The 25,236-nt window shown below is 46.0% G+C and overlaps 1 protein-coding gene across 1 annotated transcript in view; it reads left to right on the forward strand.

Annotated features, from left to right (window-relative positions):
- The window catches only part of PLCD4 (phospholipase C delta 4), a 679,750-nt gene extending 670,655 nt beyond the window's left edge, over positions 1 to 9,095 (forward strand). Inside the window, exon 16 of the mRNA XM_069616847.1 lies at positions 8,792 to 9,095. Within this exon, the coding sequence (XP_069472948.1) occupies positions 8,792 to 8,889 (98 nt within the window). The 3' untranslated portion in view covers positions 8,890 to 9,095. The remainder of the gene's footprint in view (positions 1 to 8,791) is intronic.
- Positions 9,096 to 25,236: the final 16,141 nt, after the last annotated feature.

Below are 25,236 nucleotides of genomic sequence, written 5' to 3' on the forward strand. Positions count from 1 at the left end.
TTATATGTTAGATGCATAAGGTAAATTAGTATAGGTTAGTCTCATATTTTTATTTCAGTGCAACTCAGCCCACAACTGTGGTATTGTGGTGCAACGTGATAACACCCTGTTATGCAATGCACAATTCAAAACCTTTATTTTTCTAGCATGTGTTCTGTGCATTGCCAATATTGACATCTACTAGATTCAGCCTGAGTCTCACGCCTGAGTCTCACATGTTTGCACCACTGGGACCAATCTTTTACCCTAGTTGAAATGTGGAGCCCTAGTTCAAATTTTGTTGAAATTCAGACCTTTTCTATGTTGAAATGTGGAGTCTTAGTTGAAATGCAGAATACATTTCCCTACAGTAGCAACATTCAGTAATACAATGTAAGTCCCTAGACCAGACTGCAATACACAGATTTAAAAAGAAATTGCGGATAGTTACTAAAAATCAAGGGCTTGCAGAAGAATACTAGGGACCCTAAGGGGACCCTAGAATATTTCCAGAGTTAAGGTATGTACCTTCCAGTGTCACTTGTAGGAGTGTTAAAGATGAAGAAAGTGCCCAATAGGACAAGAAGGACAAAGTCTGTAGGCTGACCTGTGGTTATATAGAAAAACCAGGAAAGTGCAATTTCTTCCCCACAGATACAAAGACCACAGGGGACACAAGTGATGAAACAAGAAGGGTTCCAGTGGAGGGTTCGAGACCCAGCAGTCGCACGAGCAGATGAGCAGAGCAGGATTCTGCCCACTATGCACGCCAATGGGTAAATGTGGTTCAAAGGGACCTGCAAAACCCAAAGAGCAGAGTCCATGGGGACCCCTGAGGGCAAGCACCTTGAATAAGCCACAAACCCACGGCGCAGAGGCAAGTACTGTTGGTTCCACGAAAACACTGTTCTAGTAAAGCAGAACAACCTGGTAAGTAAATGCTTTTTTACAGGGCAAAATGAAGGACTGAGTCACCCAGGGATTTGAATTTGATTTGATATTGCTGATGGTGAGGAGGTTGCAGCATTCAGGGCAGGGCTGACGGACCACTTACATCTTGGAGGAGGTGAGCATAAGACCGCAAAGTGCCATCCAGTTGTCGATAGCCATAAGATGGACATCCTCGAAAAAGAGGAGACCAGGGTAAAGCTAGGATAGAAAAAGAATCAAACGGACGTAGTCTCTGGAAGTCTATACTCCCTGCCGTCAAACTCCTACTACTTTCCCAGCACATCCCCCTTGGCAAACTTCATGTCCCATGCCCCGATTGTAAATTACAATGACTTCCTCTGCAAAATGTCCTTACTTGTCCCTCTGTATAGTTCCCGGTTTATAATCTGTCTAGTACTCTTTAACCTGATTCATTTTCCATTGCTGAAGTTCTTTTGCAAGGCACCCACTTGTGGGATTGCACTGACCACCGATTGCACCCATGTATCTGTTTTGTAGAAGCACAATGTCCTCAATATAAAATAGAACAGAATACAACAAAAAAGGGACATATTATGCTAGCTGCAAAGAGGTTGTAGGAAAGAGGACTTTTTCAAGGAAATACGTGTAGAGCGGAATGAGAAAAGGGGCGAAGACAGAGTCATGAAGGTCCCCCACTGGGAGAAGGATGGATTCCGAGGTCTTTGTTCCAGGAGATGGGTAATGCTTGATCCGGGAGGTCAGAGGTAATCGAGGTGAGTGCAGTGTTCTGAATGCAAAGGTTAGAGAGGGGAAAATAGAAGAGAGGAGCGATCTACAGAGTCACAGACAGAGGAGAGTTCTAAGAAGCAGGCAATGGAGAAGAGGCTTGAGTAATAAGAAAGGTGGCAACATGTATAAGGGCTTTTTCTGTGGCGTCTCAACTCCAAAATCCAGATTGAAGTGGGTGGGGGGGGGGGGTCACTTAACAGAAATGACTAGTGCTCTGCAGGAGTACAGAGGTAAGTAGAGGATACACCCCTATTCAGCCCCACACCACTACTGTATCAGCAGGGAGTCCAACAGGTGCAGCCCAACTGGCATACCTCTTTCAGCACTTGTTGTTAGGTGGGCCGAGGGCAGTTTATACTCTTCAGGATGGATGTGAGCTAACACGGAATCATCCAAAACACAATAGTACTACTCTACTAAAATTAAAGAATGTACAACCACTGTTCTGTAAAAAAGGAGTCTTTAATTAAATTACCAATAAAAGCACGCTAGTAAAAAAACACAATAACCCACCCCATAGGAGAAGACGCAAAATATGCAGACATTGTAATGAAAAGGGCCACTGTGAAGATAGGGGTGCACAGGGAATAGTTTCAGCAGCAAAATCAAGTTCAGTGAAGAAGGTCCTTAAAAGGTTCTGGGCTGGTAAAATGCCACTAGGGTCTTTTTGTGCGGGACAAGGGGACAAAAACATCTCCAATACCTTGTAGGCTTGTTGTTGGTGCTTGATAGTGTGGGGACAGGCTTCTAGGTGCCTTACAATTGGTCAAGTCACTGTCAAGGCATTTCACGCAGGTTGTTCCCAATGGATAGCATGGGTTGAGACAGTCGGGATGGTCCAGTAATGCAATGTGGTCCTCTAGCAGTTATTGGCTTGAACCTGCAGGGAATGGTCCAGTTTCACAGCGTACCCCCCTGGGGATATTTCCTGTCCTGTAGGGTAGGTGACAATGCTTCCCAAAAAGATCAGGAGTGAATTCCTATTCCTATTCTGGGCCTGAATGCTTTCTTTTGGGTGAAACCCAGTCACATACCTGATATACATAAGACCCAGTCAGTGAAATGAGTACAGAGCAACCAGGTTCACAATAAAATGACAGCATAAGGTTTGAGGCTGTATAGCTGTAAATTACCTGAGACTACCATGTCAAATCTACACATGGCTTATATTTAGGTTTTAATCTGACACCAGCCCCTTGAGTAGTTAATGATATAATTTGGATCAGAGCTTCCCACGGTTAAAGGCAGTCCCTGGCTGTTGGAACATTGGATTCCATCGGGCTGTTTGCAGGAATGAACATACCACTCTTTAACTGCCATATTGCAAAGCTTCAAGGCAGCTGCTGAGGGGTGTCAGTAGACAGGATCTGCAGAGTTACATGCTTGCACTATATTTTTCAGCATGGAGCATTCTGAAAATGGGATCCAATTAGCAGATCTAACTTCCAGAGACTGATCTACCAGCATCATTTAATATTAAAAATCAAAAACGCTCAGACTATTCTGCCCTCACAAATGGCATTCTGTCACAGTGTCTCTTTGTTATTAACCGGTGATCCATTTGAAGATCAAGCATTCCAGAATTTTAGGCCAATGGTGGAGAAGTGAGACAAGCCAAACAGCTGCGACCAACAGAGGGATTCATGAGGATAGGCAATATAGGTACCTTGATGCAAGCAGGGAAAGTAAGAGTTTAAAGAGGGAAGCGTGATAGGAGCTTGTTACTTGTGCAATGTCTTTACTGGTTTGAGAAGTGCATGATAAGTTGACTGTCAGGAAAATAAAAGGGAGCTCTGAGGTTCAGGGCAGGGAGAAGAAGCAAAGGCACAATAGAGTATGGGTGAGCAGAAAGCAATGAGGGTGTTGCAGATCCTAGAGGATTTAGATGTGAAGTCAAGAACAAAGACGTTAGCAGGCATGAAGGAGGTAAACTCATAAACGATCAGAGGTTGTGGAGCATAACATGGCTTGTCGGGTAGACTTTGCATGAGTAGGAGCAAATGGAGGATATGTGGTTGATGAAGTAGGTAAACTTAGCTCTGCTTAGAGCCATTGTGAGTGCCGAGAGGGCATACGTTTAACTGGTTATAAGGGGTGGGGAGATTTAAGCAAGTGACTGATCATATTAGTCTTCAGCCAAACAAATCTCTTTGCAAGCTTTAGGCTCAGAGAACTAAATGCTGAAGGCCCATCAAGCTCGAAGCACATTAGGTGCAAACATTTTAAGTTCTTGTCTAGAAGTTCAAAGAGCTGCAGGCTAGAAGCTCAGTGAACTCAATGGTAGGGGCTCACTAAGATAGAGGGAAGAGGCATAGGGGGGCTTTAAGGCAGAGGCCCAGTGAGATGAAGGCTGCAGTCAGAGTAAGGGTGATTCTAATAGTTCAGTGAGCTTGGGGGTAGACACTTAATAGGATTCAGGCAAGGTTAGACATACAATGAGCGGGGAAGAGAGATGCACAATCAACTGGAGAATAGAGGACATCAGGCTGAATACTAACGTCTCAGAATCGTGGCCTAACAGGACTCAATGAGATGGACTGTAGAGGCTCAGTAACATGGAGGCAAGAGTCAACGTGATCTGTTGACTAGAGCTTCAGTCAGCTGTTGCATACAGGTTCAGCAAGCTGGACCTTGATGGTGAGGTGAGTTGAAGGTAAGCTGTCAATACAAGATGTATTGAGCTAGAACAGAGGTGTGCAACCTTATGCTCTCTTTGGCTATCCAGCATAGTCAATGGGGAGGGATCATGGAAGTCATAGTTGAAAACATCTGTTGAGCCACAGGTTGCAGACCCCTGCACTAGTGGTAGAGTGCACTCTGAGCTAGAGGAACAGTGACCATGAGGCTGTATGCGCAATGAATTGGAGACTAGAGGGTAATTGAGCTTGGTGCTTGAGGTTCATGAATAAGCAGTTAGGGAGTCTAGAAGTTGAGTTAGCTCAAAACATAAGCCGTATTGGACTTTAGCCTAAAGACTTACTGAACTGCAAACTAGGGATTCACTGAGCTGTAGGGTGTATTGAGCTAGAGGCAAAAGGATAGGTGAGTTAGAGGCACATTAGGCACTAGGAAATAGGCTCTGCAAGCTTAAGGCCGTAAGCTCAGTGAGCTGGAGGCTCGAGTTTCGGTGAGCTGTCTGCAAAAGCTCAGTAATCTTGAAGTTAGTGGCAAAGTGAGCTATAGATTTAATACAGTCAACTGAAGACTAGATGAACAGTGAACGAGAAACTAAAGTCTCAGTGAGCAGTATGCCAGAGACCTGGTGAACTGGAGGCTACTAGAGGCTCAGTGAGTTTGATTCTTGTAGGTAGATATAGAATGCAACACTAGTCAGCAGAAGGGTGGAGAGGCTCAGGAGCATGGCTACATGGTCAGTTTGCCAGATACTATAGGTTTCATCACATGTGACACTCCAGGCAGTCTAGCAAACTGACTTGTCACACCTAATATATTTGGTGCTCCTGAGGCACTTTGACCACCTGAGTCATATTGCACCCTTGCGATATCTGGGCAACCATAGTTGCATTGAGCACATTGTGTACCTGGGAGACATTATGCCTTGTAAGCACAGGAAGCGTATGAGGCATCTGTGAACTTGGGAATTCTGATGCATATGGGGAAGCCCTAGAAACATGAATGTCACAGGTATTTGAGGCACCAATTTGTTTTTTTATCAGGCATTTGGCTTGAATAATCAAACCTTTCACACAATTATATAAACAACAATTTTTCAACATCAATCATTTCATTATACAAAACTCATTAAAACATATTCACCAAGACCTACAGCCCATAAAATAGTCACACAAGAAGGTGTGGACCCTTAGCTCCGCCCCTTTACCCAAATTAGGCCCACCTCTAGAATTAGTAAGTGCGCCTTTTGTCCATAAAGCAAGTTTATTGTGCAGACAGCCCGGGAGGGGGCTTAGATGACATCTAACAGTCACACTAACCCTGTGGTCTCCGTGGACCACACAAAGAACCCACATTATATCCAGTTTGCAACAGTTAATACACTCCCCGAGATACCGTTACAAAGGCATCCACCAAACATGATTGGCTGCCCTGTACAGAGAAATCTAAAACCCTCACAGTTCATTGGGCACATACATTATAGCACATTCCCCTAAAACCGTATAATTACAAGGTTTACATTTCCAAAACACCCCTTCCGAAAAACCTCTCCATATTTGGTGACAGCCTTGCCTCTTAGTTACACAAAAATAGAATTCCTATTAATGATGCACATGGACCTGCCCCAAAAATACTGAAGCACATGAAGCACATGAAGACCAGAGAAGGACACATAGATTCCCTTTTGACAACCCAATGAGTTCACAAAATGCCCATCCCTTGCAACAATGAGCTCTCCTGTTTACCAGAGATCATATCTTCCCTTCGCCCTCCAGTGCTTGAGCTATCTGCAAACTGACCTTAGCCACTCCGTTGACCAACTTACAAAACCTGTTCCCTGACTGCTGATTGGGCCTTTGCAAGCCTTTGCCATGATTGCAAAAACACCCTTCTAATTAATCCACAATATGAAGACCCATGATACACAGAGCAACCACGCCTCATATATTTCATATCTTTTACTAAATTCGGAAAATACTTCCCATACATGTATACCATTATGTGCGCATTTTTATACCTATTATGACCTCCTGTCATGACCGCCATTCATAAAGCTAAACTCCACGTGCACATGTTGATCGCTTGCTTTGCCTGAGTGAGGAGGGGCCCTCCGTGTGATAATGTTTCATCGTTATGGTTCTGCGCGCATGCAAATCTATAAATGTATCACCTCCACACAAAATAACACAAAGTAACCTAAATGTAACATTTATCCCATTTCCCATAAATATTGTAATATTTGTAGCCATTTGCGAAAGTGACAGAAATTACGATGGTGACGTGTCCACTCCCCAGTCAGTTGTATGGGGTGCAAAGTTCCAATTTCCCAACACACACAATAAAAGATTGTGGTGCTTAATGAACTTCCCAAAGTATTCCAATATTATTTCAACTAAATTTGGATAATCAATTGTGAGATATCTTAAGGTTTCTGGTTTTGAGCATACATTACAAAATCTACATCGATGGGCACTTTTACTGACCTTAGCATGAATACCAAGAACATCATTGGTGGGCAGCCAATGTAGGTGCACTCCAAGCAATATATTCCTATATATTGTACTAGGAAATTTTCCTAGATACTTTGGTAGATGATTAAAAAGTGTGTTCATGCTTTAAAATTCAAAAATGCTTTATATTTTCTACATTGGGTTTGAGTAAAAATCCAATCGTTAATCCAAATGTTTTCTTTAGCTACACCAGGATTGTTAAGCAACAGATCCAGACTAATATCAGCATCATTCATAATTTGGTGCAATCCTTTTCCCACAAAACCAAGCCATAATCTGATCTTGCCAACAAGGCCTCTCTTAGCAGCGGAAACAATGAATTTGCTTGTGTCAAGATGCACTTCCTAAGGAAAGCCAAGGTTTTCCATCTTACCATGGCCTGTAATGAAAGCAAGTCTAGCTCAAGACGCACTCAATGAATGGGAGTGCCCTATGGAATAAAAAACATTCGCCTCCAAAAGACACCTTCAAGTTCGAAAGCAAATCTGATACATCTAATTTTGTCTCTGATCCATATACTAACGTGGGTGGCACCAGTGTATTCCTGCTCTTTTGGGGTCCTCTGTGTTTTAGGTCGAAAAACAAGATTTTTGGAATCTATAGGGAGAGGGATTTGTAAACTAGAACTGGTCAAACATCTTTATGTAAAATATACCTCTCAGACATTAAACCAGTGCTTGGGTGGTTGCCCATGCCTTGAGGAACTAGGTGTATCTGCCCTGGAAGGCCGAGGTAGTACATTTATCAACTGGGTTCAAGGTGTTATGTCTTCGGCAAAGGTCTTTAAAATTCATCACAGGAGTCCATATAACCTAAGAATAGCAGGTCTGCATAGATAACTTATCCGGAGTCCTAGCAGAGTGGAGTGGGGTGCAATAGGGCAAATTGATACATAATGCAAGTGATTTCTTCTAGCACATTGACACATCTTAATATTCAAGTTGTATTCAGACCGTAAAAATTCCTGAAAATGGCTCGATGTCCACCTCTTACCACGTGGCCTCCTAAGAGTGTGCATTTTCCCATTTGCTCATAGTGCCTCATTTGGCAGAATCCACCATCCTTGCATTTCTTACTGGTCCTATTTTCAGTGAAGGGTGGAAAGCTGAGCTGCAGAAAATGCAGGCGCTGCAGAGCTGCAATCAAGGGTGATACTCCTCTTATAGGTCCAGAGACTCATGTGTTGATTAACTTCTGAGTGTGACTTGGAGGAGAAGTGAGTCAAGATGGCATTCCCAAGGACGCAGCAAGGGCCAGTATTACATTTAGCTTCCCACTAGCCTCTAATGATAACATGAGCAAGCTGCCAGAGGGACAGAGCAAGTGGGAGTGAAGGCCAACTACAAAGGAGGGATGTTAGGTATGTGCCCGAGTACAGAGAGAGAGTGGGACCAGCCTCAGAAATCTTGGTTCTCTTAAAATTTAATTTGCATCATTCATACTATGAATTCTTTAATTGTAGAAAATTGCAATGCAAGTGATTTGTGCCATTACTTTCAACCATCCCTGGCACTGTCACCAACTGAGCGATATCCCTGACCTGTGTACATCAAGGTGGACAGCCACCATCAGTACAGTAAGAATTCATTGGTCCCTCTGCCTCATAGACCCTGACCAGTGGGCAATTGCTCAGGATATTCCAGATGATCAGGCTTGTGCTGGGATCGGATTCTGAAGTCCAGGCTTTCGCCACATCTCGAGGGAATGCGAGTTGGAACCAGGATCCTGCCCAGAGTCTGGTAATGATGGGAGGCCAGTGTTTTCTGCATGCGGCTCAGTTTGAGGGACGAGTTATTGTGAGGGGTCTATTTCAAGCTAGTTTCAAAGAATGATAAATTCGCACAAACTGTGAAGGTACCCAAATCACTGTATGAAAAAGATTATGGTGCTTCTTCCATCCAGGATGCCCAGTCGTTTAAACCCATAACACTGCTGAAAATGCTAATTTCAAAGTTTTTCCATTGCAGGCTATCGACACATCCACCTACTCTCCAAAGATGGCAACCAGATCCCGCCCGCGTCCCTCTTCGTCCATATAAAGATAACACAGGCTTCTAAGCCCTAATCTGCAAGGACTGCAAGCACCCATACCAGGGCTTTGTCTTTGACCCTTCAACTCCACCTGCGACTGGGACAGATCCAGAACACAATCCACTTCTACAGTCCTGGGAATATTTAAAATGGCCTCCTGCTCAATTCTGGTTTTGCACTTCTCGGTTGAACACTATATGTATATATTTTTTAATTGTGAACATTGTACAGTTTATTTGCTGCTGTTGCTGCTATTTTTATATCATGGCTTGCTGACCTGTAAGATAGTAAAGGCCCTTTGCGGGCCAGGTACGTTATGAATCCGCTGCACTGGCAAACAGATTGTAGTCTGGGGCAGGAAGAATGTGCTTAGGTAGAATAGTCAAGATGTTCTCTTTATAGTTCTGCTCCTACATGTATGTTACCAAGAGTATTGCGGCACAGGGTAGTATTGCGTTACATTTGGGCCATCACATGAGTACAGTGGTATTCTACGCACCCCCTTCAGTTTGGGGCATAGGAAATAATCATTGCAGCAAGTATATGCTCTCATCAAAGTGAAATGAATGCAGGCATGTTTTATTATTCACCCAACTGGCCTTTTGGCACATGCCATCTCGTCTCAGTTTCTCAGCCACAAAACCCCAGAATAATAATTACGTTCCTGGGGAGATAGGCAGGGACGTGAAAAAAGGAATTAACCGGTCCTGGAGATCTTGCCAGGACAAGCTTTTAGATATGCTGGGCCCTATCACTAGTATAGGGCAACTCGCTGAAGAAGCCAAGGGGATGGATGGGTGTCCTATGGGTGCCCTACTGCATAATGAACAGGCCATTTGATGGTGTTAATAGCGAATGTATGTTTTCCTATTTGTGGCGTAAAAAGCAGCATTCATGTAAACAGAAGACAGTAGGTGGTTACGCCAGAGGCGTATATTGAGGCTGAAAAAGAGAGGATTTTAGGGAAAGAGAAGACTAAGGCAAGGAAAGAAACATGAGAACTCCTAATACTAATGTTAATAATTTGAGGAGTTGTATATGGCTTCATGCAAGATGCTTCCAGCTTCTGAGTGTTGTAATAATTAGTGTCACCATTATTACCTACCCCAGGCACTCAATGTACCCACCCAGGAGGATGAAGGCCTACGTGGACCCAACCGGGGCATCTGACCCATGTCGCATGGCATCGCCCTGTTCCCAAAGCTAGCATATTGCATACGAGTTATCCACTTGCCATCCTGTCCAATGGAACAGGATACAAGAAGTGGAAATCGATGATTTATATCACACACCACACAAACTGAATTGTGCCTTGGGTCTTAAAGAAGTGTTTGTATCACCCTATTCATTGGTTACTGACCTAAGATGGGTACAAGCCTGATTGAAACGCCTGGCATGAAATCCTGTGAGCTCTGCTTAGGTGTAGATCTCTGCAGCAGGTGACATAACCCTCAAAACTATCTCATAGGCTGTGCTATTTAACATTTACACTGAGCGGTTTTGTGACAATATGTTGTAGAATCTTTCAATGCAACACTGTGGTTGCATTTGGAGATGCTGTGTCATGGCAAGGTTACGCAGTTAGGGGGCAGAATACTTGTTCATGACCGGCAGGGTGTAAGGTCAACGAACCACTCAAAGCCGGTAAGACTGTGCAAACAGATCTTTTAATCTTCTCATTACAGCAGCCCCAACCTGCTCAGCAGAGCAAACAGTTTCACAGTCTTTTTGAAGGGTAATATAATGTTTCCCTGCCATTAGATTCACATTCCATACTGGAATTCTACTACTGCTTAAACTCTAATTAACTAAGTACAAACCCACACCAACTATATACATATAATTGCAACAATTGTTATACATGAATGCATTAAGAATTCCCTTTCAGGGCATTGAACTTTTGACTTATTGCCTAGCAATTGCTACTCTCTCTTTACTCCATTTCTCTCCATTGCTCAACATCACAGTGTTCCCTTAATCCTTCACTACTTTCAATGAATTTGAATATTTTGTGAGACCTTTGTCCATTCTCCGACCTTTTGTACATTTCACGTTGGTACTCTCCTCTAAGACACAATGCCTCTCATCATACCACTCTTTCGCCCTCTTTTGAGCATTCAGTACCCTGAACTGCAGAGCCCCCACCTGTACTTATTCCTGAACACCCACAAATTTCTTCTTCCACCCCGGATGCAATCGCAAATTAGGTACTCTCTTCCTTAATGCCTCAAATGGGGAAACACCCGTTACCTGGTGTGGAGAAATCCTATACTGCATCACGCGCACCATCACCGCCCGTTCCCAATCTCCGCCAGATCCAATGGCAATCCTAATTGCATCCATCAGCGATCGGCTAGACCTCTCCACAGTGGCATTACCCTTAGGGTTGTACAATGCAGTTGTTAAATGTCTTATACCCTTATTCTCCAAATAATCCTCCATCTCTCTCCCCACAAACTCAGGACCATTCTCTGACACTATTTGCCTGGGGAATCCCTTCCTCCAGAATACCGACTCCAAGAACTTTACAATCCTACAAGAACTAACATCCCTCACTATGCACACCTCCGGCCACTTCGATAACAGATCCACCAAAACTATTACATACGCACTTTACACCCCCCTTACAGATATGGGACCCAAAATGTCCATGGCCCCCACATCCCAGACGGAACTTTGGAGGCTCCACAATTTTCATGGGCGGCACTCTGGTGTTTAGTACACTGTCTTTGCAGACCTTGCATTCCTTTAGAAACACCTCAATGTCCACGTCCATCCCTGGCAACCAGAAATATTGGCGCATGAGTCCCTTCGTCTTGCTAATGCCAAAATGCCCCTCATGGGCAATCCTTAACACCACCCTTCTCTCATGCCCTCCGGCACAACCATTCGCTCACCTCAAGCTAATAATCCCTTTTCCATGCTAAATTCTTGCCTCACCTTCTTGTAGCACCTCAATTCTTCATCAATTTCATCTCTTGGCCACCCTTCCTGGACATGTTTTGCCACCATCCTATAGGACAAATTCTTCTCACATTGCTCTCTCCACTCATCTTCTTTGGCAACTTTGCAGTTGACAAACACCTCACCTTCCTCCTCATATCTCGCGGCGCTATCCTCCTCTATAGGATTGCGCGACAAAGCATCAGCTATGACATCTAGTTCTCCTTTGACATGCCTAACTTTCATATCCAAACCTTGCATGGAGGATATACATCTGACAATCCTCCTGGAAATTCCATTCAATCCCTTCCAGTGAAAAATGCCCATCAAAGGCTTGTGATCCGTCTCCACCACAAACCTCCATCCCAAACAAATTGTCAACATTTTTCAATTCCCCACAAACGTGCTAAAGCTTCCCACTCGACAACTCAATACCTCTTCTCCGCTTCCTTCAACGAGTGATGCAAAAGCCACTGTGTGCAGCTCATCCCCTCTCCTCTGCATCAATGCACCCAAGCCCACTCTCACTTGCATCCGTGTACAACTGTACCTCCCAGTCATCTTTGAACCCCTTTAAAATGGGTGCACTAACTAAACAATCTACAATGTTCTCAAACTCACAGCACATTTTTGACACCAATGAAACTTCACGCCTTTCTTTAAAAGAAAAACGTTCTTTCATTGATTGAGTCACGTCTCAAGAAATGTAACATTGCATCGTCTAACTGAGGCACAATAACAGAGGCCTAATACAGGTAGGTTGTCAACAAATAAGCAGCAGGGTTCTCCTGACATTGTGCAACATGCACGGCCGGTCTTATTGATAGGCCGTACTTTACATATTGATTAATGTTTTAGTCATGCTTGGGTGCTGGTCCTTAGCTTATGGTGCAGACATTGTCTCACCCACTTGGGACTCTGGGCATTGAGTCAATAAGAAGGACACAAAGGGGGCCCAGATGTTCTTGGGCCTAGTCTGCTGGCCACACAAAATCCCATATTCTTTATTGGCATCACTATGCCAAGTTCCTAATCCAAGTCTGTATCCCAGGGGGGTTATGCCATTCCATCTCATTCAAATACATCTCCTTGCAACTATCATACATGTTGTAAGCAGTTTCCAGTTTTGTTTAGGAATCCCAGCTGACCAGCCAAACATACAGCACAGCAATTCACAGGGTACTGCCCTCCCTAGCATAGTGGAGACTGCTTCCACCACCCCTTCCCAGAAATCCTGCCGTTTGGGGCACATCCACAACATATGAATAAAGTCAGCTGATTTGTTGTTAAATCTCAGGCAGCTGCCCACCCTGGTGCAGTCAAACAAATGGAGGCGGGCTGGGGCTAGATACGCTCTGTGTAGGGTTTTGAACTGAATCAGTTGCAAACGTGTATTAAATGTCCCACCGTCCATGCGCTCACAGAGCATTGCCCATTTTTTATCTGTGAAGGGGGCTCCTGCATCCTCCTCCCATCGATGTCTGCACTTCAGGATTTCCGGCGTGTGTCGTGTTGGACAGTGTAGAGACCACCGGCCTCGCGGCCGGGAGCCCAATAGGTATTGCAGCAGTGGGCGTGTCAGCATGATGTTAGAGAACGACAGGGACCATTCTCTAAATGCCGCCCGGATTCTGAAGTACTGCAGTCTGCGTTGGAACCCCCTCTCCCATCTTTGCAGAGAATTGCTCCTGTGATACAAATGTTCCACCAGGGTATAAGTCAGTCATGCATTCAATCCCCACTCCCCTCCACTCCTGTATCACAGCTTCGACACATGTCAGTGGGAGGCACTCTACGTTCCATATTTGAAAGCCCGGGTCAAACGGGATATCGACCCGAAGCCGCTTCAGGACGCTGTTACATGCATGAACCATGCACGCCACTGGGTTGAATTTACATTTATCTGCAACCTTCCTCGATACCAGGACCCCCTGAAGTGTAAGAGGGTGCACCAAGCATCTTTCAATGCATACATGGGGGTAGTATGGGGCCTCCAGCATCCAGTATGATGCAAAGTATCGTTGTGCAGAGAAGAATTACAAATCTATGTCTGGCACACCAACACCACTGCACTCCCAACGGAGGACCAGGGTGTCCCAGCTGACTTGTGGAGCCTGCGGGTGCCATGCCAACCTAACCAACTGGGCCCTCAGCTCAGCGAAGTAACTAACTCCTGGCCACACAGGGATGGTTTGAAAAATGTAGAGAAGTCTGGGGACCACCATCATTTTGGGGATTGTTATCCGACCCAGCAGCGAGAGTGGGAGTTTACACCACCCCTCCACCCTGGATCTCAGAACATTCAAATACTTAATGTGATTGTCCTCCAGTAATGTCCGGGCATCGCACCTCACCCGCACCCCTAGGTACGTAACTGACTTTTGTTCCCATCTATAACCCTCAATATCAGAGGGTTTGACCATGGCCTTGTTCATTGAAAACAAGATTGATTTGGTCCAATTTATTCTAAGACCACAGGCCCGGCCAAACTCTGCTATCTCCTCGGCCGCAGGTTGATCACAGGTTCTTTAAGGTATAGGACAGCATCAGCCACATACAGCGACATCAATTTCCTAGTGCCACCCAATGCCAGCCCCTTGCCAGGTGTAATTTACGTAGCCAAGCCGCCATTGGTTCTATCGCAATCGTGAAGAGCAATGGTGACAGCGGGCAGCCCTGTCTGGTTCCGCGACCCAGGGCAATGGCCATGGACCACTTGCCATCTAGTCCAATTTGCGCATTTGCGCCAGCATACAGTAGGCGCACTGCTGATAGATAATACCCCGGCATGTCCACCTGTCGCAGTACCTCAAATAGGTAGCTCCACTCGACGGAGTCCAACATTTTTTCCATATCTAGCAGCGCCGCAATTGCCTGCACTTTGGGGTCTATCTGAGCCAGGATTGTGAAGAGCCTGCAAAGATTCAATGAGGTCGATCTTCTAGGGATGAAGCCCTACTGATCCGCATGGACTATGGTTGAAAGGTACGGGAGCAGTCGGTCTGCCAGCACTGTAGCAAAGATTTTTATATCTAGGTTCAGCAGAAAGATGGGGCGATACGAACAACATTACAGGTGGTCCTTCTCAGGCTTGAGTATCAGAGTAATCACAGCCTCTAGCATGGTTGGAGGGAGTTCACCCATCCTCATCGCCTCCACCCACACTGACAGCAGGTGTTGGGCCACCTCTGGGCCAAGCTCTTTATAGCACTCAGCTGTAATTCCATCTGTGCCAGGCGCCTTAGCTGAGGGAAGGGCATGTATAGCAAGCAGAATAACGCTATGTGTAATGGGCTCAGCTAGTGCTTCAATTGCCTCCTGTTGCAGTGTAGGCAAGGATGCCTCGCTCACATATTGTGCCAGCTCTTCTGCCGGTTCCAACCCCCTAGATGTGTATAGGAGCTTGTAATATTGGCGGAAGATGTCTAGCATGGCGGCCGGCTTTACAACCACATCACTGACCTCATTTCTCATGGCTGCAATATCCGTGGCTCGCTTTTCGCAGCTAAGCATTGCTGCTAGCAGCCTACCCGGTCTCCCCTCTTCCCTAAAGCGGCGAGCTATTGCCGGACGCGCCAGTTATATCACCTCGCAGTCTGATAGATTATTGAAGCGATCCAGTGCATCCCTAAGGCCGGCCCTGGAGTCAGTATCCTCCCTATCCTCAGCCCTGTTCTCGTAGCACTTGATTTCTTGCTCTGTTACGGATAATTGCCTACGTATCGTCTTCAACATTCCCAGTTCCAAAGACAGACATCCTCCCCGCAGCACCACCTTAAATCCCTCCCACGTGTTACGCTCACCTGGTATCCACAGGGACGCCACCCAGCCGGGTTACTCGCTGGTGTGCTTATCAGCTTTGCCCAGATGTGGTCTGCGGGGAAGGTTATGCCTGAAAATACAGGATGACTGTGTTCAAGACTGACCGACCGGGGTAAGTATCCTCCCTCCACCCCCGTATGATTTCAGCCCCTCTAGGGCCCTCTCCTCACCTTGTGGTAGAATTAGGCGTGCTCTCCATCCTGCCTTCTTTGCAGGGTCGCGTTGTTTTTCATGGGCGTGTGCGGTCCAGTTACTTCACTGACGCCGGCCCGTTTGATATTGTTCAGGTAGGTCTTATTGCTGTTCTTTTGTTTTGTTGCTATCCTTCATGCCTTTCTTTGTTTAAAATGTCTCTTTTTTCTCCCTTAGGTATGCAGAGCTTCAGTGCGGCGAACGGGCTTGGTTGAGCCCCGCTGGTAAATGATGGTGCATTAAGAACGCTATGATGCTGTAAGTAAGCGCTATGCGCAGCACTGCAAAGTCTTGCCTTTGGTAACCTGTGTCTTCCTTTCTTGTAGGTCGCGGTGTTCTTCAGCGCGGGTGGAATGTCCGGAGTGGTGCCAGCCGTGAGGCGACCAGCCAGGTAAGCCTTTTGAGCAGTTCGTAATTTACAAATGTCTCTATAGCTTTCTTTAATGTTGCCTCTATCTTCCTCTTTCAGGTCGTACTGTCCGGGTGGCGTGCAGATTCGAGAAAGCTGTTCTCAGTAGCTGTGAGTGGTTAAAGATGAAGACTGCAGGTAAGATGCTGCTGCTAATGATGTTCCTTTTGTCTCCTTGCAGGTTCTGCTTCTCCGAGGTTCGAGGGGATAGCTGGACACAGTGAGCGTCATGCTGCAAGCTGCAAAGTAACGCGAAGCGTGTTGTCTTGCTCGGGCGTGGTTTAAATAGCCCCAACAAAATAGTCCAGGTAAAATAGTCCCTAGGCTACCACACCCAAAACACTAGACTGCATAGCTTGGTTCCTAGGAACCAAGCTATGTGGATGCCTCCATGTTGGCTGACAGTACAATAAAGTAGTTCCCAAGCACATTGTTTTTCATGGTGTATGAGCCTGGCGCCATAGGCACCAGGACTGGTTCCATGAGGGCTTTTGAAGAGGATGCCTGGCTCTAGATTCCCGAGTCCTGACTCCACCTGGCCAATGGGTTTGCCAGAGAGGGTTTTGGGGGAGGGTAGTGACAACGTTGAGCTCATCGTAGATACCGTACCCAAGTTATCCTGGAAGTATAACTTGACTAGGCTATGCACTTCACTTTTGAATATTATGCCCGATAGGGCTGTGGGTTTGAATCTCCAGAAGGGCCGGGGACCACTTTGCCGCCCAGGTCCAGTGACCAGAGGACAGGCGAGTGGTTGGATAGTGTTCTGAGGAGAAGGATACAATCGATTGTTCTGCGTATAAGAGGCAGGCTCGCTGGGATGTAATATATACATGAGGAGGTGTTGTGGACAGTTGAGTGGAAAGTGTATTCCCTGCCCTCCGGCTGGAGTAATCACCACACATCTCCCAACTCCAACTCTGCCATACACCTCTGCACTGTTTCCGCTGCTCTAGTCCACGGACGAGTACTCCCAGCTGATCTATCTCTCTGTGGGTCCTGAGCGATATTGAGGTCCCCGCCCATATGATGTTGGTATGTTAGTATTTGTAGCAAGTGGACAGCAAATACTAAAAAAAGGGGGGCATCCACATTAGTGCCATTAATGTTAAAAAAACGTCACCAATGTGGATCCGCAGCAACCCGAAACAATCACAAACCTTCCCGCCAGCTCAATCACAGTTTCCGTAGTGCGAAACTGAAGTGACTTAAGTATAATGGCTCCAGCCGAGTATGTGGAGTAGGAGGTGTAGTAGTTGCAATCCCCCAGAACCTGGTGACTCCCTCATTTCCTTTCCCGACTAGGCGAGTTTCTTGCAAGAGGGCCACCTCCCTGTCTTTCACAATACTGGATCACCTTGCGGGTCTTGCGCGGGTTGTTACGCCTGTGCACGTTCCAGCTTATAACCCTGCAGCTAGCCATAGGCCCAGAATTGTTGCGGATGGGTCAGCCCTGCCTTCATGTACTCCTGTCCCTAGCTACCACTATAACCTGTACACAAGAGACGTGAATCGTTTTGAGATAACAACCCCCAACTTACCCTCATTCTTCCCCCATACCCCACACTCTCAATCACCCCATAGCGACCAATGTACCCTCGCCCACCCACACTGCTGACCCCAACCAGCTGTGAGTTGAAGCCGGGCACTATGCTGTTGGTCCCCTGCATAGGGTACAGGCGTTGCATGGGCAGAGCAAAACCCTGAGTGTGCCGGCGTCAGTGGCTCCCTGCTTTACATAAAGTGAGACTGGATTAATTGTGGCTCCCAGGCGCAGCCGCCAGAATTTTGCTGGGAGAATGTCTGCCGTGATTGCAGAGTTGGTCGACAGTAATTATCGCTGGCTTGATGCGTGGAGCGGCCAACCCGAGCGAGGCTGGCACAGCTGTGGGTGGAAAGGCAGTGTATCACACTGTCTTACTGGTGCAACAGGCGTCCTGCTCCGCTCAGGGTAAATGGCCCATCCTCTCTTCATCACCCCTGCCTCAACCCTCACGGGGGCATAGACCTCGGTGGGTTGTTTCACTTAGGTGTTTACCTTCCGGCGGTGTTTGGTGTGACACGTGGTGCCCCCTCTCACACTTCTTCACTCTCGGTCTGGTGGCCCTGCCGCTGAGGCACGCCCACGCTGCACAGTATAGCCGAGTCCCGGATGCTCCGGCAGACGCAGAGCCCGTTCATGGGCCGCACTGTGTTCACTGGGTGGTGTGGCGTGCACACCTCTCAATGCACTGGCACAGGCTTCTCCAGTGGTGCTGCACTGCATAGCCTCCTCGTCGTCTTTCAGGCATGTACCAGCCACCATAGGGTCCAAAGTTCTAGCATACGATAGACGGCACCTTTACGAGTGTGCCCCATCATTGTATTCACTCGTTCCCCCGATGGGTACAGGCCTGGCCTCCCCTTTGGACAATCTTGCACAGAGTTCAGGCAAAATTGGCCATCTTGGCTGCAGGCTCTCTAGCGCCCCCCAAACCTCATGCCTTTCTTAACCAGTGTTCTCATTGTCTTCGTCCTCTCAGCCAGATTTTTTACAAATTTTCCATAAAGCTCAAGCAACCCTAGATATGATGCAAGTTCTTTTTTTATCTTTCAGCGCTTTCCTCTCCTTAATTGCTCCCAGGGTTGCATATTTGGGTTTCACGCCTTCCACAGACAACTCATGCCCCAAATACTACACTTTCTGCAGTCTGAATTTACATTTGTCCTTCGATATGGTTAAACCTGCTTCTGCAATTTTACTCAACACCTCCTTCAAACGCGCATTGTGCTCCTCAACATCCTTGCCCCCACACCAATATGTCATCCTGATAACAACACGTTCCTACAAGTGCCTTCAGTAGCTTGCTCATAACCTGCTGAAACACACTAGTTGCAGACACCAAACTAAATGGCATCCTCTTACAACGATGCAATCCAAATGGGGTTATAAAAGCGATCAGGTCTAAGGAATTGGGATGCTGTATTACTTGATGATAAGCTGCCTTTAAATGGTGGGTAGAAAATATAGCAGCCCCACCAACCTTCACCAGCAAGTCATCAATTTTGGGGAGGGGGAATCTGTCAGGCAATACACTTCTATTTGGACCCCTGAGGTCAATGCAGAGTCTCAAGGAGCCGTTTGGCTTTCGTACTGCCACCACTGGACTTATCCATTCAGCAGCATCTGTCTCCTCAATTATCCCCTCACTCAACATGCGCCCCAACTCATTTTCTACATCCTCCCGTAAAGCCATTGATATGGTGCGTGCTCTTGACCTCACCAGCACGCCCCTGGCTTTACTCTAATCAAATGGACAAACCCTCTGAAACATCAAATTTTTCAGCAAATACATTGGGAACCCCCCTTAACACATCCAACCCCTCAACAGATTCCTTTGACTCGACAAGTTCCATCCTTCCCACGGCCTTTTGCACAACTAACACTTGTGAGGGGTGATCAGGGTCAAGCCTCAAACCAAGATCAGCTTGAGCATCCCAGCAAAGTAGATTTCCCCCTCTTGAAGTCAACTTCACCATGCCTTGGGCTTTACTCCCATGATAACTAAATTGGGCCCACAATTCTCCCATAATATTGATGGGGACATCCCCCTATAGGCATGCGCACACACAGTGGCCTCCTGCAAATCACAAGACTTGAACTTCTCTCTCCAAGTTTCCAAGTTCACTAGTGTATAATCTGCTCCACTGTCAATTAATAATTTAACAGGTACGGCATTCACCATTATCTCAGCATGTGGCTTGACACGTTTGGGCAAAGTGTCAACTGTATTCACTACACAGACTTCTTCCCTATCACTCCTATCATTCTGCCATGTCAGCACACCATCCTGGACCACTTTTACACTTCCTGGTTTATTCCAGTGCTTGAAGCAGCAAGACATATGACCCTTCCTGCCATAGTCCCTGCATATCACTTGGTGCTCGAAACACTGTTTATCACTGGCTAGATGATCAGGGTTCCCACATCTGTAGCATCTTTTAACAAACTATTTCGCCTCTGGCTTTTTCTTGACCTTCATTTTCTTTTTTCCCATCTGCTTTCCTTCTTCCTTGTAATTCGGCTGCTTCCACGCTTTCACCTGCCCGACAACAGTTGCATTCGCTGAAGACATTTTTTCAGACTCAGTATCCAGTGCCTTAATGCACTTTTCCGTTTGTTCTACCATTTTGGCTATTTCAACTGCCCTGTTCAAGGAGAAATCCGTACCACTGGCTCCCTCTCTCCACATTGTTTCCCTAATCTTCTGGCCGGCACACCTTATCATCAGATAGTCCCTAATATGTTCGTCCCTGCAGTCACTCTTGATAGCCAAATCACTTAGAATCGTAACAAAGTCCTCAATTGATTCACCACTTTGTTGATCCCTGTGGGTGAAATGATGCCTGGCCAAGAACTTGTTTTCTTTAATAATGTAGTGTCTGCACAGTTTCATAAGGCTCTGATTCAAAGGCAGACAGACCTCCTGCCTCATGTGCCTACAACTCTGGCAACTTCTTGAATACTGATTGACCTTCCTGGCCTAAACAATGATAAAGGAGGGAATCTTTTCGATCAGACTCAAATTTACCTTCATATACCCCATGCAGGTAATGCATAAATTCCTCTTTCCAGTCTGGCCATTTCACTGGGGGTTCACCTTGATGGACTAGGAACAAAGTTTGGCCTGGAATATTCATTCTGCCCAGTGCTTATGATACGGACCAGTGATATCCTCGATACACTCCTCAATATAGTGTTTTGGAACAAGCCAGGACTGCACACGTTGAGTTGTAAGTAACACAATTTTCAGAGCTAGGTTTTCTGTCTCAACGAAGACTGTTTGTGGGCTTCTTTGTGTGTTTTCCCTCTTTGCAAGCTTGTTTCCAACCGTTTTTTAAGTTGCCTGAACTCAAACTGGCAGACTGTATTGGTCCTCCAGTCCTGTCCCAACGGCTGCCTGACTTCAAAATGGTGGCTACGATCTCACGATATTCAGCGGAACCTCACAATGGCAGATCGCACTGCCTTGCACACATGTCCCAGTAGCCAGCTGACCCCAAAATGGCAGCCACGAGTACCCACGAGACGTTGTTTGGGATCAACACAGACCGCACATAGCATTGGAAACAGCACACACATGCTCAATTAGCACCCACCAGTGGTGCTGCAGCAACCAGGAACCTAGCACTGGGATGGGGCTGACGCATCCCTCAGTCTCTGGAACACTGCAGTCAGGAGCAGGTGCTCGGTGCAGCCAGGGTCAAGTGCCGCTGCTTCCTTCCCAGCTGATACGTGTGGGCGTCGCCAGAGTAAAGTTAACAGACCACTCAAAGCCAGTAAGACTGTGCAAACAGATCTTTAAATCTTCTCATTACAGCAACCCCAACCTCTTCAGCAGGGCAAACAGTCTCACAGTCTTTTTAAAAGCTAACATTCTTTTAACTTGCCATTAGATTCTCATTCCATAATGGAATGCTACTACTGTCTAAACTCTAAGTAACTATGTACAAACCCACACCAACTCTATACATATAATTGCAACAATTGTTATACGTGTATGTATTAAGAATGGAAGTGCAAAGTGATGGTAACATACAAAACACAGGGCTACTCAGTGATTGGGCAACAGCCGGCCATCACCTGCCAGAACCCTTTAATGACAGGGCAATCAGGTGGCCAAAGGCTTCTAATGACTGAGAATATGCTGTTGTGGCCTGACACAGCCTACGCAACCTTTGTTAAAATATTGAACTGCGACTTTAAAAAAGTGCAACAATGAAAACAATGGGGACCAAAATGTGTGAAGGTGCCAGATCACAATGGAACTATTATGGAACTAGCACTGTGATGGGCGACTCAATAATCATTCTGGAGAATTTAGATTCTGGTATCCTTAAAACATTTGCACTATCGATATATGTTTCAGACCGGGTCGAACATACTCGAGTTAATTCTTTTGTTCCCAACATCATTTCCCCTCTATGAACCTCAACCACTGTTCTGTAGGACATGGAATACAGCGAGCAGTGGGTGGCTACCGCACCTCTTGAAAATCATCTTTTCTTGTCTCTTCCCCATGCCAAGTTCTCAAATTGCAAATCAAGTCTCTTGAAAACATGACATGACCTTCCCTATTTAAGCTGCTTTCTACCATAACCAGTATTTAACCCAAAGAGCACATCAACTTCGGTTTTCAGTGTAATATGTCATGCCACCTTTGCATGTGTTCTTACCTTGGTTCAGTACAAAGTTTCACAATCACAGGCTGTGTGGGTACTTTTACTAGGGTCATGACCTGGATGAAAAAGATCTGCCAAAAGGTGTTGGGACAGGGATGCTCCCAAAACACTTCCCACAAGTAAAGAACTAAACTCAGTATCACACAATGTATACACAATGGCTGAAGACAGAATGTGTGGTATATCAGGGAACCTCCTTGAACCGATGCTGCCTTTATGTGTGAGATCTTGCCAGGTAAGCCAACCCCTTAGCTGGTCCTAACCAAACAATGGCACCATTAATTCCAGTTGAGTCTTCATCTGTAAAATCCTCAGTATGTTGAAAGAGCTATTCAGAGATCAGCAGCTCCCCCACCAGGATGAAAAGGGCCAGTTCAGTAGTAAGTTATTGCTACATATTGGCCCGGGAGGATAGCTCAGCGGCACGAGGCAACACAGGTTCGATCCCCGGCAGGGGAGTTGCTAGGTCTGGAAAAGACCCGGGGCTAAGCTGATGTCGGAACTGTTGGGACTGGGGGCTAGCTAGTCTTTTGGCTGTAGCTCCTGATATTCTATCCGGGGCTACAACTAAAAGATCAGGGGCTATAGCCCACTTAGCCCCCCCCTAGCAACGCCCCTGATCCCCGGGTCCGTGCTTAGAAACCTCTGGGTATTAAGCTGTTATAAATACGCAACTAAGACATGTTCCTGTAACAGCGCCTTGATGCCCCTGGGCTGTGTGAGCGCTTTAAAAATGCAAATAAAAAAACAGCTACACAGTTGACCTTCCCTTTAATATGTTTCTGGGGAAGTTCAACGAAGTGTGGTGTCTATGCCGGGACTGTAAAATGGACTCTTCATAATAGCAAGCACGTGTTTTGCCATTAATGAGAATCCTCTGAACATGCATAGTAAGTCCTTCAACAAAGTGTGCATATTTTGTTATCACTGTACTCCATTGAAACTTTTTTTCTGCCGCACTCCTCTAAAAGCTGTATCCAAAATATCCGTGCGCATAAAACTTTGCCACAAAATGCAGACAGTATTTAAAGAAGCTGTGCACTAAAAGATTTTTGGAAAGGGTGAAATCCACTTACAATGTCATTGAGCAGCTTTCCACACTGTGGTGTTTTAAGACCGCCTTTCCCATCACAGAAGGGGGAATACATAAGCAAATCAATATTAGTAACACACACACCAAAAGGCAGCATTGACCTACTAGACCACATCCCTTCTGCAGTGGACCACAAGCAGTCATAGGCTTGTTTAGTCCTCATTGGGGGCCGTCAGGGATGTGTAAGTTGGGGCTACGGCTGAGCGAAATTGTCGACTGTGAAGTGAAAAGTGCAGAATCCACACTGGAATCTGCTTTCGCCCGTTTCCGCGAAATCAGCATTATGGTTCCGCTACCACTGAAATGTCACCCGGTTTTGTGTGGTTTGGCACCGAGCGTGGTGTTTCGTTTCCATGTTAGTTTCGTGTAGCATGATGTGAAACTTTGCAGGTCTTTTATTCGATTCGTGATAGTTTCATGCAGCAACACAAGAAACTTCATGCAGGTTTTTCCGAACCATACTAGTTTTGCGCATTGCCACAAGAAATTGTGTGCATTTTTTCGATCTGTGGTAGGTTTGCGATATGAGAAACTTCATACAAGTCTTTTTTCAATCCGCACTAGTTTCGTGCATCAGCACAAGAAACTTTGTGTGGGTCTTTTTTGATCCATGCTAGTTTCGTGCAGCGACACGAGAATCTTCACACAGGCTTATTTTAGATCTGTTCTAGTTTCAAGTTGCACCATGAGAAACTTTGCACTTTTTTTTAACCGTGATAGTTTTTGCGCAGCGGCATGGGAAACTTCACACAACTTTTTGTTTTATTTGTGGTAGATTCGTGCAGCGGTACGAGAAACCTTGTGCCATTCTTTTCAATTTGTGTTATGTTCGTGCAGCGGCATGAGAAAGTTTGTGCTGCTCTATTCGATTCATGCTAGGTTCCCGCTGCGGCACAATAAACTTTGTGCCGCTCTTTTCCCTATGTGCTAGGTTCGCGCAGTGGCACGAGAAACTTTGCACTGCTCGTTTTGGTTTGCGAGATGACACGAGAAACTATGCACCGCTCTTTCCGATACACAGGAGTGGTGGAACAGGGGATTGTGGTGAAACGGACCAAAATCTTACAGATTTCGCTTCCACGGTGGACGGAACGGAATTAAACATTTTCACCCAGCCCTAGGACTCTAAGCACAGCAGGCTTTTTTGCACCGCATCTAGGTGTACGCGTGCCACTTCTGGCAACCCGCAGCAACAACCGAAAAAGGATGGATGGACGTCTTTGAGCTATAACCCCTAGAAATTCCACTGAGCTGCATTCTATTTCCCCCGTTGGAAGAACAAGCCTGCTAATGGCGTCCCCTCATTCGGGAAACCCACAGTCATCAGAATTAAGCTCTGCTTAAGTATTTATTTACTTATTTTGACATTTGTATAGCGCACTTAACCCGGAGGCATCTAGGACAGCTGTTAGTGGTGATAGGCTGCGTAAAAAATACTGACATTGCGAAACATATCCACAATATATGCTGTGGCATACTTGTACATAGCGTGAATTTCATTGGGTAGTATTTGCACATGGATACCTTCTTCTGAAAACCCAACTGAATGTTACTATTGTTGTGTGTCAGCATGCTCAGTCACAAATGATTGTGTGACAATGCACTATCCATGCCGGACACAGGGTGCTGGACTCCGGAGCGACACAATGAGTCATGCATGTTGCAGAGAATCATTTCATTTGGAGGGGTCAGACACTCCT

Source organism: Ambystoma mexicanum, chromosome 9 (genome assembly GCF_040938575.1).
Source record: "Ambystoma mexicanum isolate Mex_15411 chromosome 9, UKY_AmexF1_1, whole genome shotgun sequence".
Classification (NCBI taxonomy): domain Eukaryota; kingdom Metazoa; phylum Chordata; class Amphibia; order Caudata; family Ambystomatidae; genus Ambystoma; species Ambystoma mexicanum.